This window comes from Telmatherina bonti (assembly GCF_933228915.1).
Source record: "Telmatherina bonti genome assembly, chromosome: 4".
Lineage (NCBI taxonomy): Eukaryota > Metazoa > Chordata > Actinopteri > Atheriniformes > Telmatherinidae > Telmatherina > Telmatherina bonti.
In genome coordinates this window covers 13716847-13733649 of record NC_136622.1, presented here as the reverse complement: position 1 = coordinate 13733649, position 16803 = coordinate 13716847, and the positions used below count along the sequence as shown (strand labels likewise).

General features: G+C 38.2%; 1 protein-coding gene across 1 annotated transcript in view; it reads right to left on the bottom strand.

Annotated features, from left to right (window-relative positions):
* The window catches only part of ctnnbl1 (catenin, beta like 1), a 62706-nt gene that overhangs the window by 11112 nt on the left and 34791 nt on the right, over nt 1–16803 (bottom strand). The window contains exons 12-14 of the mRNA XM_079238440.1: nt 15249–15346; nt 14465–14545; nt 7–87 (exon numbers count right to left, since the gene is read on the bottom strand). Coding sequence (XP_079094566.1) covers nt 7–87; nt 14465–14545; nt 15249–15346 — 260 coding nt within the window. The remainder of the gene's footprint in view (nt 1–6; nt 88–14464; nt 14546–15248; nt 15347–16803) is intronic.

Below are 16803 nucleotides of genomic sequence, written 5' to 3'. Positions count from 1 at the left end.
AAGGACAAAAAGTCCAGCATCCAAACGGCGAAGGTAAAATTCATCCTCCATGCTATCATCGAGGATCTCCCCCCGACGAACCATCTCCTGCACACACACATAGGGGGGACACGCTCAAAAACAATAAATCCCAATTTGCTGTTTGTTAGAAAGATTTCTAACTAAATAAAAACCAGAGGCAAGGTTTAATTTAGGTCTTGTTTACCAGCTTTTTCCACAAATCCATTTTCTCGATTGATGAGTCACAGAGATGAATTGATTTCACAACTATGCACAAGACAAATAAATATATAAATAATTAAACTTGCACACTAGCACATATAACTGCACACTTGCATAGTTATTCATCTTAACAACCCTGTCAGTATGCCAATAACACAATGCTGCCAATAAGTATGCAGCCCACATTAATCATCATTAGAGATTAAGAAGTAAACCGAAGGGTGTAAGCCACTGGAGTGGTACAGAAACACAAATCATTCGTCCGAGGGCTGTCACAGAATTTAATCAAATTAACAATGAGCTTTGTTAACATCCATGTGTGAGTGTGTGTGTACACATACATATATATATATCCATATGCACACAAATTTGACATTGTGCTTTTCAATAAAAAACAACAAAACAAAACTGTTTTTTATCTTGAAAAGCGTGAAAAACATGCCAGATGCACAGAACAAAGGTCTACTGCCCAGTAGTGACTGCAGCTTCTTTTATCAGCAAAACAAAGCAACTGAACAAAACAAGAAGTGTTAATAAAGCCATCAAATGTAGGGCATTTATCTCATTTGTGCCCTGTGGGTAAAACACTGGCCTAGAATTCTGCTTTATTACAAGGAGGACAGTTATCACATTGTAAAATAGTCCCAGAGCTTGGCCTTGTTGTCCGATAAGGCTGCTCAGAACTTGAAACCAAGCCATTTGAATACAAAATGTGTTTTTTTTCTCTCTTTCCCTGTTGGAAAAAGAAGCAATTATCTGAGTTTCCAGGACAACAACTGGGCTTGCTATTTAGAGGAGAGGATAGAAAGCCAGTACGTGGCAAAGTTACACAAATCTCACAATCCGTCTTTGCAAAAGTCACAAACCGTAGGATATAAGTCTAAATGGAAAATAAATAAAACAAAGCACACATGTATCTCCTGAGGGAGGTTAAAAACAAAGCATTCATGTTAACCTTGTGCAGTTTCTCACAGTTTTACACAATACCAAGTCTATTTCATGACAATGTCATAAATGACTATTGACATATCTACAAGATCATACTGAAGAAATTATTTAAGAGGTTTTGCATTCATTTCTTGTCATGGATATCGTAGATATAGCAGGAGTCTACAATGTGACCATTTTGGTGCAACCGAAAAATTGTTGAGCATTAAAAAAAAGCCTAGAGAAGACAGCCTGATACACAGTTGTATGCTACATCATGTTTTAGTTTGAAATTAACACGGGAGCATATTAGACCCCTGTACTGTCATATAGTGATGAACGACAGACGAAAATAGCAGAAATAGGAATCAGTTGAAAAACATGAAATATAGCGGAATTTGCTTGTATGTGTTGATCAATTACTGCCACTAATTCAAAAGTTTTTTTTCATCTGAGAAAATAGATCTCAGGCAAAAATGTTTGGATTTTTGCCTGAGAAAAATGAAGCAGAAAAGTTGGATTAGAGATGAACGCATTTTGCCACTGCAACCTCCTGTCTGTAGAACATCACCTACACCAAGTAGGATCAAGTCTCCCCCACAAGTTCAGAGGTGGCTTGGTATAAAAAAAAAAAAAAGAATAAGAAATTAAAGACTATGCAGCTTTTAAAAAACTAAAAGCGCTGCATTAGTTTCTGGTAAAGCAGAGTGAGAACATAATTGCTGATAAATGAGAGCATCCTCCATCAAACTCATTCTGAGCTGCAGATGGAGGTGTAGTTGAGATGAAGGGTAGAAAATAAATATGACTGTTAATTGTGACCAATAAAACTACTAACATGAGAGGTAGCAGTGCATTTAAAAAAAAAAAAAGGAGAGACAGAGAGAGAGAAGAATAAGAAAAACCCTGGATGTTTCTGGCTGTGTGAGCAGAGATAAACATGATATAAAATAAAGTCAAAGAAGAGACACCTTTCACAAAACTCGGTAGATAATTAACAAGACAATTAAATGTAAAGCCAGAGAAGGAAAATTTGACAGACGTTGCTCAACCTTAGGAGTCATTTTAGTTTAAAATGACATTCATGCTTCAAATAAAGACAAACATTTTTTTATTAAACCTCCTTTTTTCCACAATAACTTAACTTACTATAACTGTTTGTGTAACCATCAAAAGACAATCCTTGGGGGAAAAAATTGCCAAAATAGGTATGGACTTAAATTTTTTGCAGGTGGATCCAAAATGTCAAGCAGGACTAAAAGTTAGTTTTTGCATAAGACCTATTGATTTTAAAGTATTGACAGATATATAGGTTTAGATTAATTTAACACAGTGTGAAAGCAGCATAAGGACAGCACTGAAGGGTGAAGCTTGATTAAAAGAGTGATTCTGGTGTTTTGCTTCGTCAGCAGAAACTCCGTTTCCACTTTCTAGAACACCGATTGCCAAGCAGAGGTAGACTGGCCTCAGGGAGTACTTTTGCAGTGAGACCCCTAAAGGTCCTGTAAATGAGCTCAATTGGGGGGGGGGGGGACGACTATATGGTCTAATCAGAGGAAAAAACAAAAGAAAACAAAAAAAATCCAAACAAATGTCAAAATGCCTTTTTGGTTTGTTATGTCTTTTCCATACATTCTTCCTATATTGCATGTATTTCAATTAAACCAAAAAATGTATTAATCTTAATCATATCAAGTAAAATTATCTTAACACCTTTAAACATCTGTGTTATTTACTATGCTGTATTCTCAATAAACGGTTGTCAACATTATTTTCTGTTTACTGGCCTCATCAGACTGCAGGCAGTCAATGCTGTAAAATAGTGAGTCAGTGCCAGCTATCTCCAGGTTTCTCATGCACTCCTAGGTTTCTCATGCACTCTCAGTTTCGAAGGGTCTGCTGACCACTCCAAGCAGACTGAACCATGTGCTGCTGCACAAAAAAAAAAAAAAAAAAAAGTTTTCTCAACTGTTTTAACCAGGCTAAAGTAGTAAATCATTTGATCAGAGACTGATCTTTTAAAGCCCTTTTTTGGAGTGAGCTTTCCCAGGATCTGTGCTCTCAGGAATCGACAGATACCTTTAAAAATCTCTTGAAGACATATTTGTTCGGGCAAGCATTTTAGTTTCAATTACACTCATCAGTGCTACTGTATTGATATTGTTGTGTTTCTCCATATATTGTATGTTTACTTCACTATTACTTGGTTAAGGGTTTTGAATGTCTATTAAGTTATTGAGAAATAAACAAAAGCAAAAATGTATTCATGTAAAAAAGTCAATGTCACAACATCAGTGAAGTCAATTTGAGAACAACAAAAAAAGTTTAATAGTGCAAATTTAGTCTGTAAAAAAGCCGTAAATGCTACTTTCCCCTGTTTATTCAGTATAAATGAAGAACACTGAGAGCAGCAGTGCTGACAGCTAAGATGATGACTGCTCCAGTAAGCTGAGCAAATGATAATCAAACAGTGCTAGACTGACCTAAAGTACTCATCAAACAACTCATCAAAAAGACTGGCGGGAGCTGTGGTTGCAGATTGTAACAATGTGTGGAGGATATGCAAATCAGCTTAATGTATTTATAAAAGGAAAATTGTGTCTTGTGGCATTTTACAGTAGCCATAGAAACTTAATGATGTCTCCAGAATAATTTGACAAGACAAGTCTTGGGAATTTGTCTTGAATGTGCAATGTAGAACCTCGAGAGGCAGAGCTATTAACTGACCACTCGCTGGTAGTGGGTTGGCTCCGATGGTGGTGTAGGATGCTGATCAGGCCTGGCATTCCCAAACACCTTTTGAGGTAATGTTGTAAACATCAGGAAATGTCCCTTGACAGAAAGTAATTTAACTCCCGTGTCAGGCAGAACTTTAACCATGTCCTGGGGAAAGCAAGGAACATCAATTTCAAATGGTCTACATTCTGTGGCTCCACTGTTGAGGTGGCATTAAGGTAGTTGGTGTCCATCAGGATGAGAATCTACTTACATGATGGTGGACACCAATGATAATAACATTGGTGTGGAATGCTGATAGACTGAAGAAGTATTATCAGGCCTTTTTGGTCTATGCCTCTCATGAGGCCATTGTACCAGCAGGTACAGCAGAATGCAAATTTGTCACTGATGAAAAAGCTCCAATCTGTCTGTGGTTGGAGAGTATTTACTTATGGGCATCTTTGAGGAGATTTTGGATCATTATCTGGAGACTCATGAGGGGGAAGCAATGTGTTCTCAACACATTTACTCTTCTAGCTTATACTCTTGACATCTCAAGAAGAGATTCACCTGGTGATCCTCAAGGCTAACCCTATGCTGTGCCCTGTCTTGGTTAACATACCTGTGCAACCTCTGGAGGTTCCACATTCAGCTTCTCTGGTAAGCTGGATTCATGGGTCCTTCAGAGGAGGGTCCATAGTAGAGTTGAACCTCTAATTTGGGAGAGGCAGTGTGTTTTGGAACTGGATTTTTTGGAACAGTGGACAAAGTCTGCACTCTAAGCAGGATCCTGGAGGGGGCATAGATGCTCGCCTAACCAGTCAACATGTGCTTTGTGGCACCGAGAAGGCATCTGGCCGTGTCCATTGGGAGTCCTGTGGAGAGCTCTTCTTGAGTAGGAGGCTTTGTTCAGTGCCTCTGCAACTAGTGCCAGAGCTTGATCTTATTTACTTTAACTTTTATAGGACAGAATTTATAGGTGCCCCCAGGGTATTAAGAGGCTTTGGTTTGGTGGTCTCAAGATAAAGCCTTTGCTTTTTAGCAGTGTTTACTTAATTGGGCCACAATCTTCAACTCCCACTGAAGCAGTTGGCACACCGGTTTAAGGGGGCTTGGATAAGGAACAACATTTTGAAATGCTGGGTATCTGGGTCGAATGTCTCCTGGTGAGGTGTTTCAGGCAAGTCCCACCTGGAAGAGGCCCCAGGCAAAACCCCGGACATGGTGCTGGGACTTTAGTGTTTGGTTGGTCAGGAGACACCTCAAGGTTCCCTTGGATGAGCTGGAAAAATTCTGACTTCCCTGTTCAACCTGCTTTCCCCATGACCCAACTTCAAAAGTAAAAAATGGATAGATGGGGGATGGATATGCAACAAGCATTAGGTCTATATTTAAAAATAAAAGGTACAAATTTTTTTCTTGCAGTAATGCGTTTTGATTTTTCTTTTCATTAAAAGAAGCAGCAGCTCTAGTTCACCAGAAGTGTAAAAAATGTAGCATCTGTAAGTAATCTAATCTTGTCCATATATACCATGTAAGCCCTTGGTACCTACAATAACTCCCCTACTTGGATATTCTACAGCAACGACTGTTCTTGTCAAGGAGAAAATTTAAGAAAAATATTTTCAAATAAGATCTTAGACAAGTCACCTGATACACCCTCAGGGGAGCCTCAGTGTAATGGAAGGAAGAAAAGATGTTCAGCACACAATGAATCAAACCAGACCTCTGAATCTGTGCTGGGACTGGAAGGTTTTGAACAATGACAAGTGCATTAAATATTCATTATTGTGAGCTGCGGAAGAGGACATTTGGGATATTAAAACTCGAGTCGACACCACTGCAGTATGGCAGGACTCATTACAGGGGCAGGGTTTTGTCCACTTGTGAGTTTTGACATTGTGGCCAATATCATTTATGTGTCAGCACGATCCCTCTGGCAAACACCGGACAGAAGAAAACAGAGAAAGAAAAACGTGTTGAAAAAAGGGATTGGACAAGTAAATTACTGCAACCTCGGGGGAGCCTGGCAGCCTCACTACAGTACAGACAAAAGTAATAGGCAGTGATTTTCAGTCTCAGTCCCTTTACTGTAACTTGAGTGTGTTGTGTGTGTGCTTATTTCAAGGGGTTTGTGTGAATTATGGGAGACTGTCAGTGCAGTTTGAGTAATGTTATTTAGACTTAAAACCATGTGTATTTCCACATTTATGTTTTTATAAAATATATGCATCTTTGACTAAAAGTTTAAATATGAAGTTCTATTAAAAGTGTATATCAGCTTTTTTGTGCTTTTTTGTGAGTTTGTGAGTGCATCTGATTGTTATTCCTGAGCCTTCTTTTCCATAGGGATGCTTAGATGCAGAATTAAAGTGATTTCTTTGTCAGCACTTTACAAAAACTCACTGTGTGTGTGTGTGTTTATGTGTGATGTAATGTTCTTTATGAGGCCTAAGCAAACACTGGAAGCAAATGGCCTCATTAAAACAGATACATAGTAGTTGATAATTAGATAAACTTTAAAATAAAAAATCTGCAACTTTGTGAGTTCCTGAGCCAACATACTGGTTTCATGGTAGGACATCGAGAGAGAACAAACTTAATTTTGTTTGTTCAGAGTGGTGCAAAGCAAACAACAGGGTTAACCTAGATTTATACTAATCCAGATTCTGCGTTAGTTTAATTATGGCATCACTGTCATACGTTCTGTGTATGTCCATACAAATTTTACAGGCACCTTTCACAGATGTGACGCCCCCCCATTTGCAGCGTGGTTATGTGGTTGGTAATTGGTTGGTTTGTGAATACGTGATTCCAGATTTCTGGAGCTATTCTCTGAATTTATGCAGTAAGCACGGAAGAACTGTAACACAACACTGTTATTATGCTTGAGTTTACTATTGGGGAAGATGCACCTGTGACAACGTACCACAGGGTTTACGCAGCATGTTGAGTTTTCTCCAAATATCTGAACGCATCAAATTTGTGAGATCTAAACAGTGTTTTTTTTTCCATCTTTGAAACCTTCCTTTAGTTGTTAAAAACAGACAAGTTCACCATGGTTCAAGTAGTATGTCACGAAATGTCATAACAGGAGCAACTGTTATTCAAAGTGTTTTACAGAGACAATAAAACTATAGAAAATAAGAAGCATAAATTAAAAACAAAACAAGAAAGCAAGTAAAAGGGAATTGTATTTGATAAGAACTATTCAAATCACAATCAATTCCAGGTGAAAAGAGACATAGGCAGATTTGGACAGACAATAATTTCAAATCAAAACTACTGAAATGCAGCTGAGAATAGGAGGGTCTTTAACATAAATTTAAATAAAGAGTGTTTCAGCTGATCTGAGGCTTTCTGGAAGTTTGTTCCAGACATGGGGAGCATACAAGCTGTATGCAGCTTCTCCATATCTCATTCTGACTATGGGAACTGATCAAAAAACCCCAGATCCAGATGATAATGGGAAGGAGGTCTCAGATGTACTCTGTTTCTAAACAACAGAGCTTTAAAGTCTATCCTCTGATGGACAGGCAGCATCTGTAAAGACCTAAAAACTGGACTGATGTGATCCACTTTCTTGACAAGTGAGGACTCGAGCAGCAGAGTTCTGAATTTTTTAGGAAGACCTATAAAGACACTGTTACAGTAATCAAGTCGACTAGAAATAAAAGCATGGACTAGTTTTTCCAGATCCTGCTGTGACAACAGATCTTTAATCCTTGATATATTATTAAGGGGACAGTAAGCTGACCTTGTTATTCCCTTAATGTGTTTTAACATTTTAAGTCTGAATCCATCACTACACCAACATTTCTGGCCTGGTTGGTGTTTTTTTTTTTTTTAACGTGTGTAGAATAATGCTCTGTTTTGACCTTTAATCGGGGTGGTAGATTTTATTTAAGAAACCACATATTTGGTCTTTATACATTAGTTTCTTTCTATTATACAATGTATACATGCTCATTTTTTGTTTCTTTTAATGGTATTTTTTAGAATTACATTCTTTTTGTTCTTGGACCAGGGTCAGGAATTACAACATCGACCACAACCCAATGCCTTTACTAAAACCTGTCAGCTTTGGACCCTAGGTGTCGGCGGGAAGTAATGAACCGATTACTCATTAGCATGTTACAATGAAACAAATACATGCTGAAAACCATCGGTCAAATCCCAATATTCACACTCACAGGGTTGCTTCGTTTGGTTGGTCCTGCTGGCAACTGTGTGGCTCAGGGCTGCCCACCTGTATAATTGTTGAGTGGATTTAAATTTACGAAAGTCGTCAAATTATCAACATAGTTCCTTTTTATTTATTTATTTTTTTAAAGCAAAATGTACAATGCAAGTTAAACATTTTGACATTGTCCCATTAAACTAAATGGGATAGATACCTGCTATGGATATTCTTGTTTTTATTTTTAGATTAAGTGTAACTTAAGTTTAAGTTGTTACAGATTTCACAACATTGTGGAATTAATTTCATGTTCCAAAAGACAAACACTGCAGCAGTCTTTAAAGTGGAGTTAGTCTTCTTTCCAAATAAACTCATTTGTCTAATCATTTTGATCAAACAATACTTTGCATGTAACTGGACTCCAGCAAATAGGCTACAGTAAAATCAAAATTTACCAACAATAATAATTCCAACTGTTAGCACGAGAAGTGCGGTGTCTGAATATCTATAAACCTGACTCACTCATCTCCTAATTAATTGTACACTATGCTACAACAATGTTGCACAGCTTTTTACCATGCAAGTTTTCTATTTCTGTTTAGGTATGTGGAGGATCTTGTGCTCTTATCTCCACATGATGCTGGGCTTCAAAAATTTACACAGGGTCTCCTCTCAATGTGGCTCAGTTTGTCATTAATTAAAATTCAGAGAGAAGTAATATTTTGATTGTCAGAAACAAGGAAGACCGGAATTTAGTATTTCCAGCTTCTATCTATCTGGTACTATTCCTAAAGTTTGTACTGTGTAAAACAGAAATATATATGATTTGCCTGAGGATAACAATAGTTAGAGACAATTTGGCATAATGTATACACAAGTAAATATATTTAGCTGTAAATTTTGGATGTGCGCTGTTCCAGTTAAGATTGGACTATCTAAAGCCTAATGCACTCCAATGTCCACTGTCAATTTGTGGAAGAGCTACTGGGAAGAAAGCACACAAAGTCAAAGCATACATACATGATGGAATGAGGCTGCTGCTTAAGATGCAAAGATGGAGGTTGCATAAAATTATGTGTAGCTATATTGGTATATTAAAGAACTCATGGAATTGGTGCCTTCATGTAACTTTTAACACTGTGAAGTGTGTCATATTCTATCTTTCTTCCTTTTATCTTTTTCTGTTACTATGGACCCATTTGTGTCTGATAAGTGAACTAAATATTACATTTGCAACACAGAAGTTTTCTCTGAAATGTTCAAGCCAGCAGACAAAGATTGCAGATGAAAATTACTTAAAGGTGACACACACAAAAAAGCCAAATATACTGTCAATGAAAAGATTAGCGTTTGCAATTTTCGAATGAACGCTGGCCTTTCAAACATAAATGAGATGACTGCACTCCAGGCAGTTTTAGCAAAATGAGTGAACAGTGACTTTTTTAATGAAAGAATAATGTATAATGAGGAAAACAGACCGGAAAGAAAGGTAATGATGCAAAGATAAACAAACAACTAACAACATTTCACAGAAAATCCGTGTGAATCAGTCAGCAGATCAGAGAACACAGATTTTATTCTTAGTACAGAACTAAATATATCACAATTAATGCAAAACCAGTTCCAACGTCACATATTTTCTCTGAAACTGTCTACTGTCAGCAAAGCTAATCTGGGTCATTTCTGTTCTATCCTCCTGCTACTGGGCAACGAAGAAAACACACACCTTTCTCACATATAAAACACAATTCACTGAGTTCTTAGGTGGTAAGATACAGAATTGAGGTCATCCTCAGCCATGTTTTGCTGAGCTTCATCAATCTCAAAGAGATGTTACCAGGAAGCTGAGAGTAGAGGGAAGGTTTAGGATGACAGGAAGTGAGAGCATTAAGATTAGAAGGAGAAGGTGTGCTGTAGAAGCAAACACACAAGATAAAGGAAAATTGAAAGGACATAATGAGGAATATATTTATAAGTAGATCAAAAGCTAGGAAGTGTGGAAACTGAGAGAAAAATAAGGCGCTTAAGAGGAGGGAGGAGAAGAATATTACAAAGTGAAACTGATAATAAAAAACAGGAGAAGATTAAGAAGGGATTATAGAACTAAAAAAATGCATAAAAATAGAAAAAAAAACATTAAGGTGAAGAAGAAGAATGAGAAGGAAAGGAGGATGGAAGAGAAGAGAGATACCAAGGTGGGGAGAAAATAAGCTGCTTATTAAAGGAGCTGGGCTGAAGACGAAGAAAAAAAAAACAGCACGCAGCTTTTTTTTTTTTTTTTCAGGGATCCTCCTGAGAAATCTGTGGATAATATGTTGCAGAGGAAAAACATTTTGCTTACTGCCTGTTAAAAACAGGCTTAACAAGGGGAAACCAAAAGGCAGAGAGAGATAAAACACTGCTGCTGACGGCAGCCGATTCAGTTGAGGCGCTGGACAGAACTGGGTTGGCGTCTTTATCAGCTTATTTAACGTAACGTGGTATTTGGTGCAGGCTTTGATTCACATAAACTTAAAATACTGTTTGGGTCTTTCAACGTTCGATATACACCAGCAGGAGTGAAACCACAGCATTTTACTCAAACTAGTGCACTACACAAAGTGTGTTGGTAATATAAAACAGCAGCTACCATTTTATACTAGATTCACAACGTGAAAGAAAAAAAATCATCCAGCTACAAGATAAGAATGACTCAGAAGTATTTTTGTGAAGCTTTCTGGAAAACAAGGATAAAGCAAAGCTCTATAAGGTGGTCAGTGTTTTTGAGATTTGTTAAATGATGTCTTAATTTTCAGATCAGTTAAAAAGTCAATGCAACAAATCCAATGTTCTTCACTCTGAATGTAAAACAGTAAACCCGTCGCATCCAATGCTTATATCAAAGTAATTGTCACAAATAAAACTATAAGTTTCAGCAAAGCCAGTCATGTGGTTAATCAATTTTTTTTATTTTAATCATTCTCTTGTCATTGACATTTTGAAATACAAAAGCAACCACCATGCATCTGTTTAACACTCCTTGTGTTTTTTCCCCAGTGTTGAAAGGGAAAGTGAAGAAATCATGAACCAATCTATCAGCCAAAATAAATGTTGGATTTTTTCCCCCATCTTGCATGATTTTATTTCAGCTTGAGTTCTTTAAAGATGCATTACCTTATGAACTGACCTTAAAACTCTGCGTTCCAGACTTGTTCAATGACACAGTGACATCTACCGTGTGTTTTTAGAGCCGCTGCTACCCAGCAATGTCCTGAGGCTCAGAACCTGCACAATACAACTTTTACATCCGGGACGTGATGTTATGGTTAACGGTATAATAAGGAACTGGCTGTTTGAACATACAGTGTAGCTGATTTAGCAAAGAAACACGAGAAGATTAAAAGAGAGAAAGGGACAAAACAAGAGTCATCTTGAGATAGTCTTTTGGAGAGAACTAACAGGTCAGGTAGGATGCAAAATGGATGTTGAATTAGCCATTGATAGGGGGCGCATGACAGGGAAAATGGCAAAAGTTCTGTCGTAGGTCTTTAAGGCATGAACGTTTCCAGTGTACTGTCTTTTCAAGGGGGCTTGTCAATATAATTTCTTTTTTCCACCATCAATTCTACCTTCTTGTGGTGGAGGGGTTTGTGTGTCCTGAAGATCCTAGGAGCCATATTGCCCGTTGTTGGGTCACCAATCGTAACAGGTTTCACGGGGAGGGGCCAGACCAGATGTGGCTCAAAGACCCCGACTGGCCCTTTTCCATTAGTATCAGCTTCTCTCAACTTAACCCGCCTCGACTCGGTTTGTAGGGTTTTCCGCGAGGCTTTTGTACCCACTTACCAGTACTTTTTTTGTAACTCCTCAGCCCAGGTTTCTAAGCGAGCCGAGTTGGATTGTGTGTGACATCGCCAGACTGCATGCCAATATTGGTCAGGGGCGTGGCCAATCAGAGGTCAGGGTCAGAGAGCGAAATTACTGGAAGAGTGACTCCAACTCGCAAGTGGTTTACATTACAAGGTGACAAGCAATAGCGCAACAAAAGTCTGTTCCGTGGTCCAACACAGAGGGGGAGAAATTTCTTTGCTTGGTTGCTGAGGAAAGGATACTGAGCAAACCAGATGGAGCGACACGAAATGAAAAAAAAAAATCTATCAAGAGCTTTTCGACTCAATGGGTACGGGTAGCAGAGTTTTCAGCAGTGTCAAGAGAAGCTGAAAAAGCTCAAAAGTGACTATCAGCAGTTCAAGGACCACAATGGTTGGAACGGATCAAACAGACTAGACTGGAAGTGGTTCCAACAAATGCATACAATTTATGGTCAGCAACCAGCGAGCCATAAACCAAATTGCAGATTGCCTCTAGGTCCTGTGTTGTTATGGAGCTCGTCTAGCAGAACACTTATGTCACAGTGAATTCACACAAACCCCGCCCATTTTAGACCTGGTACTAAATTGTAATGGAAAAGAACAGGGCCAAGCTGAGATGAGTTGAGGCGAATTAAATTGAGATAAGCTGATTCTAATGGAAAAGAGGCATATCCTATCCTTCTCTGGAGCCAGGCCTGTACGTGGGCTATGAAGGCAAAGATCTGGTGGCTAGGCCTTTGAATGTGGGGCTCAGTTAAGGTTAGCCCAAATTGGGAAAATAGGGAATGGTATTATCACCTTCCGGAGGGGATGTAGGGAGCAGGTGCAATGCAAGCCAGGCGGTAGCCACAGACGTAAACCCTGGTAGTCCTATCCTTGGCTACAGAAGCTAGCTGTAGGGATGTCAAACATCACCTATCTGGCAGGGAAGGAACCTCTGTTGGTGAAAGAAGTTGAGCCGTTACAACTAGTTGGCCTCACCTCACCTTTGCTCTGCAACTAGTGTCCTTGAAAAGACCTGGACTTTCTCAACTTTCACTCTGAAGTTGCTCCCATTTAGAGGCACTGAGCAGGTGTGGGCATATTTATTGTCCTCCAACTTGGTGTCTGTAGATTGGGATTGATCCCAGTGGACAAGAGGGTAGTTCCCGACACTAGTCCTGACTATCATCTGAGCTTATGCACCAAACAGCAACTCAGAGTACTCACTCTTTCTGGAGTCCTGAGAGAGTTTTGGAGGGTTGGAGGGCACTCCCTTTGGGGACCACCTCATTTTACTGGTGAGCAAGGACAGTGAGACTTGGAGGGGCATGAGTGGGAGGGAACCCCCATTGTAAGCTGAGGCTACCATATTGACCACTTTGTCTACTGAAATACAGTAGTAATCTATGTTTTTTGCTGTGCCTGATACTGTCCTACTGTGCTATTATAATAAGATATTCAGATTTTTCTCAATAGTCCTTTCTTGAAAGTGTATAATGAATAAAAAGTGGTTGCCATGCTTCAAAAACCTGTAGGTGTTTTATCTTTTCTTGTCTCATGTGTGTCTGCTTCCTAGAATGGCTCTGAACTGAGGAAAACTAACAATGTGGGTTCAAAAATAGCTGCACACATGAGCAAGGCTTCTTATCACCAGGTTATCATAAAGCTACACTCTTACCATCCCACAGGAAGAGGCCAGAGAGTGACAACAGGGAGGAAGACAAAAAAGGAGGGGAGGGGTAGAGAATGTCAAACTGTCTGGCCTTTCCTTGGCAATCCCACCTTGCTTCTGTCTGAGAAATTAATCTTCTGTCATCTTTAGATAGGAATCTCACACTTATCGCTTTCCACCTACACCTCCCTCCCCCTTGTCATTCCTTTTCTCACTCAAGCTCCTTCTCCATTCTTCCCATATCTCCATCTACCTTTTAACCTACATTTTGTTTTAACTGTACCGCATTTTAATAGTATTTACAATTTATTTATTTGACTTTCTTGCTTTCTGATACGAGGATGCTCTTTCTATTTCATTTACAGCCATTATACCCTGTCTGGTTACTTTTCTTCTATCTGTGTCCCTCCATAGCACATACCTCAACACACTGGCACACATCCACACAGACAGGTCTCACACACAGCCATCAAACTTCCCATTCCTCTGTAAACTGTCACATTTTTATCAGCAGGACTGTGATGGTATTTTAGGTCTCTTCCTCCTGTGGATTTGGATGTGACACTGTAGAACTGAACATCTTATCTACCAAAAGAAGGTGACATTTTCTTGACATTCCCTTTGTAGCGGGGTTGCAGTAGATATGTTAGCATTTATATTGCAATCTGGACATTTTATTTAGAATTAATGAATGCTAAACTAAAAAGGCCAAACAGGAAAAAAGTAAGATTAAAAAATGCCATTGCGTGGATTTATATTTTTTGTATCTGTCAAGCAAAACACACTCCATCCCACCTGAATTGATGGCAATGTACTAACACAGGGAGTAACACTGAGGGGAACAGATTGAGATTGTGGAAGGGAGGGGTGGAAGGAAGGAAAAAAAGAAAGAAAAAAAAAAGAGGTGCTCACATGTTTCTCCCCTTCAATCCTCTTGTCAGCCTGTTGAACAGCCTCCAGGTACTTAAAATGTAACTCCATCAGTCGATCAACCTGGAGACAGAAATGAAACAGAGGCCGACAGGGGTGAGGGATGCAGCAGACAAGAAAGCAAAGAGAAAATAAGAGAAACAGGAAGGGAACAGAAACAGTACAAAGCAGAAACAAACAAAAAAAGACATTCTGAGGGAAAAGACTAACTGGGATAAATACAGAAGACAATAATAATTTGATATTATTAGCTAAACCCACTACAGGTCAGTGAACTATTAAGTTTTTTTAGTTCTTTTGGATAAAGAATTTTTGTACCTGCTTTTGAAAAAGGGTTCAAGACACCAGTTTAGCTTTTTTATTGATTGTCTGGAATACTGTTCAACTATTTTTTACTTTATTCTCTATTATAATTCTTATACTTATTACTCTTAATTTATTCAGACAAATTTCCTCTACCGACCGGCCCTAAAGGTGGATAAATAACCTACAGCTGCTTAAAAAAAAAAAAAAAAAAAAAAAAAAAAAATCTATGAAGGCTAAAGAAAAAAGCACGGATGATAATATTTCCTTATTTACATTTAGAAAACATAAAACCATTTTATTACAGAGACTTAAATGCTCTGCAAAAAAAACCTGGTCGTGAAAAAATACAAAAACCTTGGATATATAGTATGCAATATGCAGCTGCTCAATAACAATGCAAAATAAGTGCAAAGGAGAGTTTTAAGACAAAAACAACAAAAGTAACACTTTGGAAACAAACCTTCTCACAGTCATTTTCTGTGAACTTGTTAAGCAGTCTGGTTCTCTGCTGTGACTTCAGATTTCTCAGCATGGATGCGATGATGGAGCAGACGTGCTCTGGTGGGAAAACATATAAACAAACCTCATTTATAACAACAAGACAACATTTTAAACCTTTTGCCAAGAAGAATGTCATGAGAATTAATAAAAACAGTAAATAAATCTTCTTTGATAGCAGCGAAATGACTGTCACCCAGTAGGTGCATGGACTATAACTAACCTTTCATGCTCAGTTTTTACTGGAAAAATCAGTAGAAACACTCATTTACACTCAATCACAACCCTCTGAAAAAAAAACAAACTCATTAGCACTTGATCATTTACATTTACAGCAGGAATCTAACCCAGCATGGATATGTTTACTCCAAGTGCTTAGAGCAGCAGGAGAAGAAAATGTAAATGAAATTCTGAAATCAATTTTCATTTCAGTCAACGCTGGAACATGTGTAATGGTTTTGGCTGTGGTCAAATTACATTTCAAGCAGCAATAGAATTTTGCTTCTGGCAGCTCTGGGACCATTTAGCTAGTAGGAGGTCTAAAGACATGTTAATTGACCGAATTAGCAACAGAAACTGGATAGTCAAAGTGAGAGTCCTTGTTAATTCAACTCCAGCTACGTAAGATGCATCACAGTCAAATTCCCTCTTAGTCATTTACTTAAAGAGCATGTGAAAATCATACTAGAATATTTCTCAATGATACTAAATGAAAGATGCACAATGCATAGAGGGGGATGGAATATGTCATTGTAAAATCTCTAGATATACAGAGTCCAGGCAAAAAAAAAAAAAAATGTAATTGGACTTTATCAACAAGAGGTCAATATTCTCTCAACAAGGCTTTGCAGTTGCTAAGCAACAAGAGTGCAGGAATCAATCCCATTTCAGCTTTTTAAAAGGGGTCGTGTTTGCTGTCAGCTCCCTTTGTGAAATCACCTGTGACCCACAGAATCTTTACCCACAAGACAAGAAGGAAACTAAAGGCTGCACTTTGTGCTGATGCAAGTTCTTTCACAAACCACAAATAGTCCTCAAGAATGGCAAAAGAAGCCAAGAAATTCCTAAAAATGTATTGTAAAATTATACAAAAACTAGTCAGAGTGCTTCAGAAATAGTCTGGAAGACAACGTACTAAAGGTTAAACTGCTAAATGCTGATTACTGATTAATTCAAGGTGCATAAAATGAGAGATGTGGTAATCTTATATATTTTATTTTATCTATTCTTATGAAGCCACTACTGTTAATGTCCCTGACCATTACCTTTTACTCACTGAAAACGTGGCTTTCAGAATTTCACGCTTTTCTAAAAAGTATTAATACATTTAAGAAATAAATTGTTATCAAGAGTTCCCATCAAAAACTCTCCTACATTTTCTTGATGGAAACATTATAATGTTTTATTCTGGTCTTATTCACGAATTGCTACAACTTGATCCACAACATCCTTTATTGTGATTCCCATCAGACTCCAAGGAAAATATGTGGCATTATGTTTTCACAAACTGACCAAAA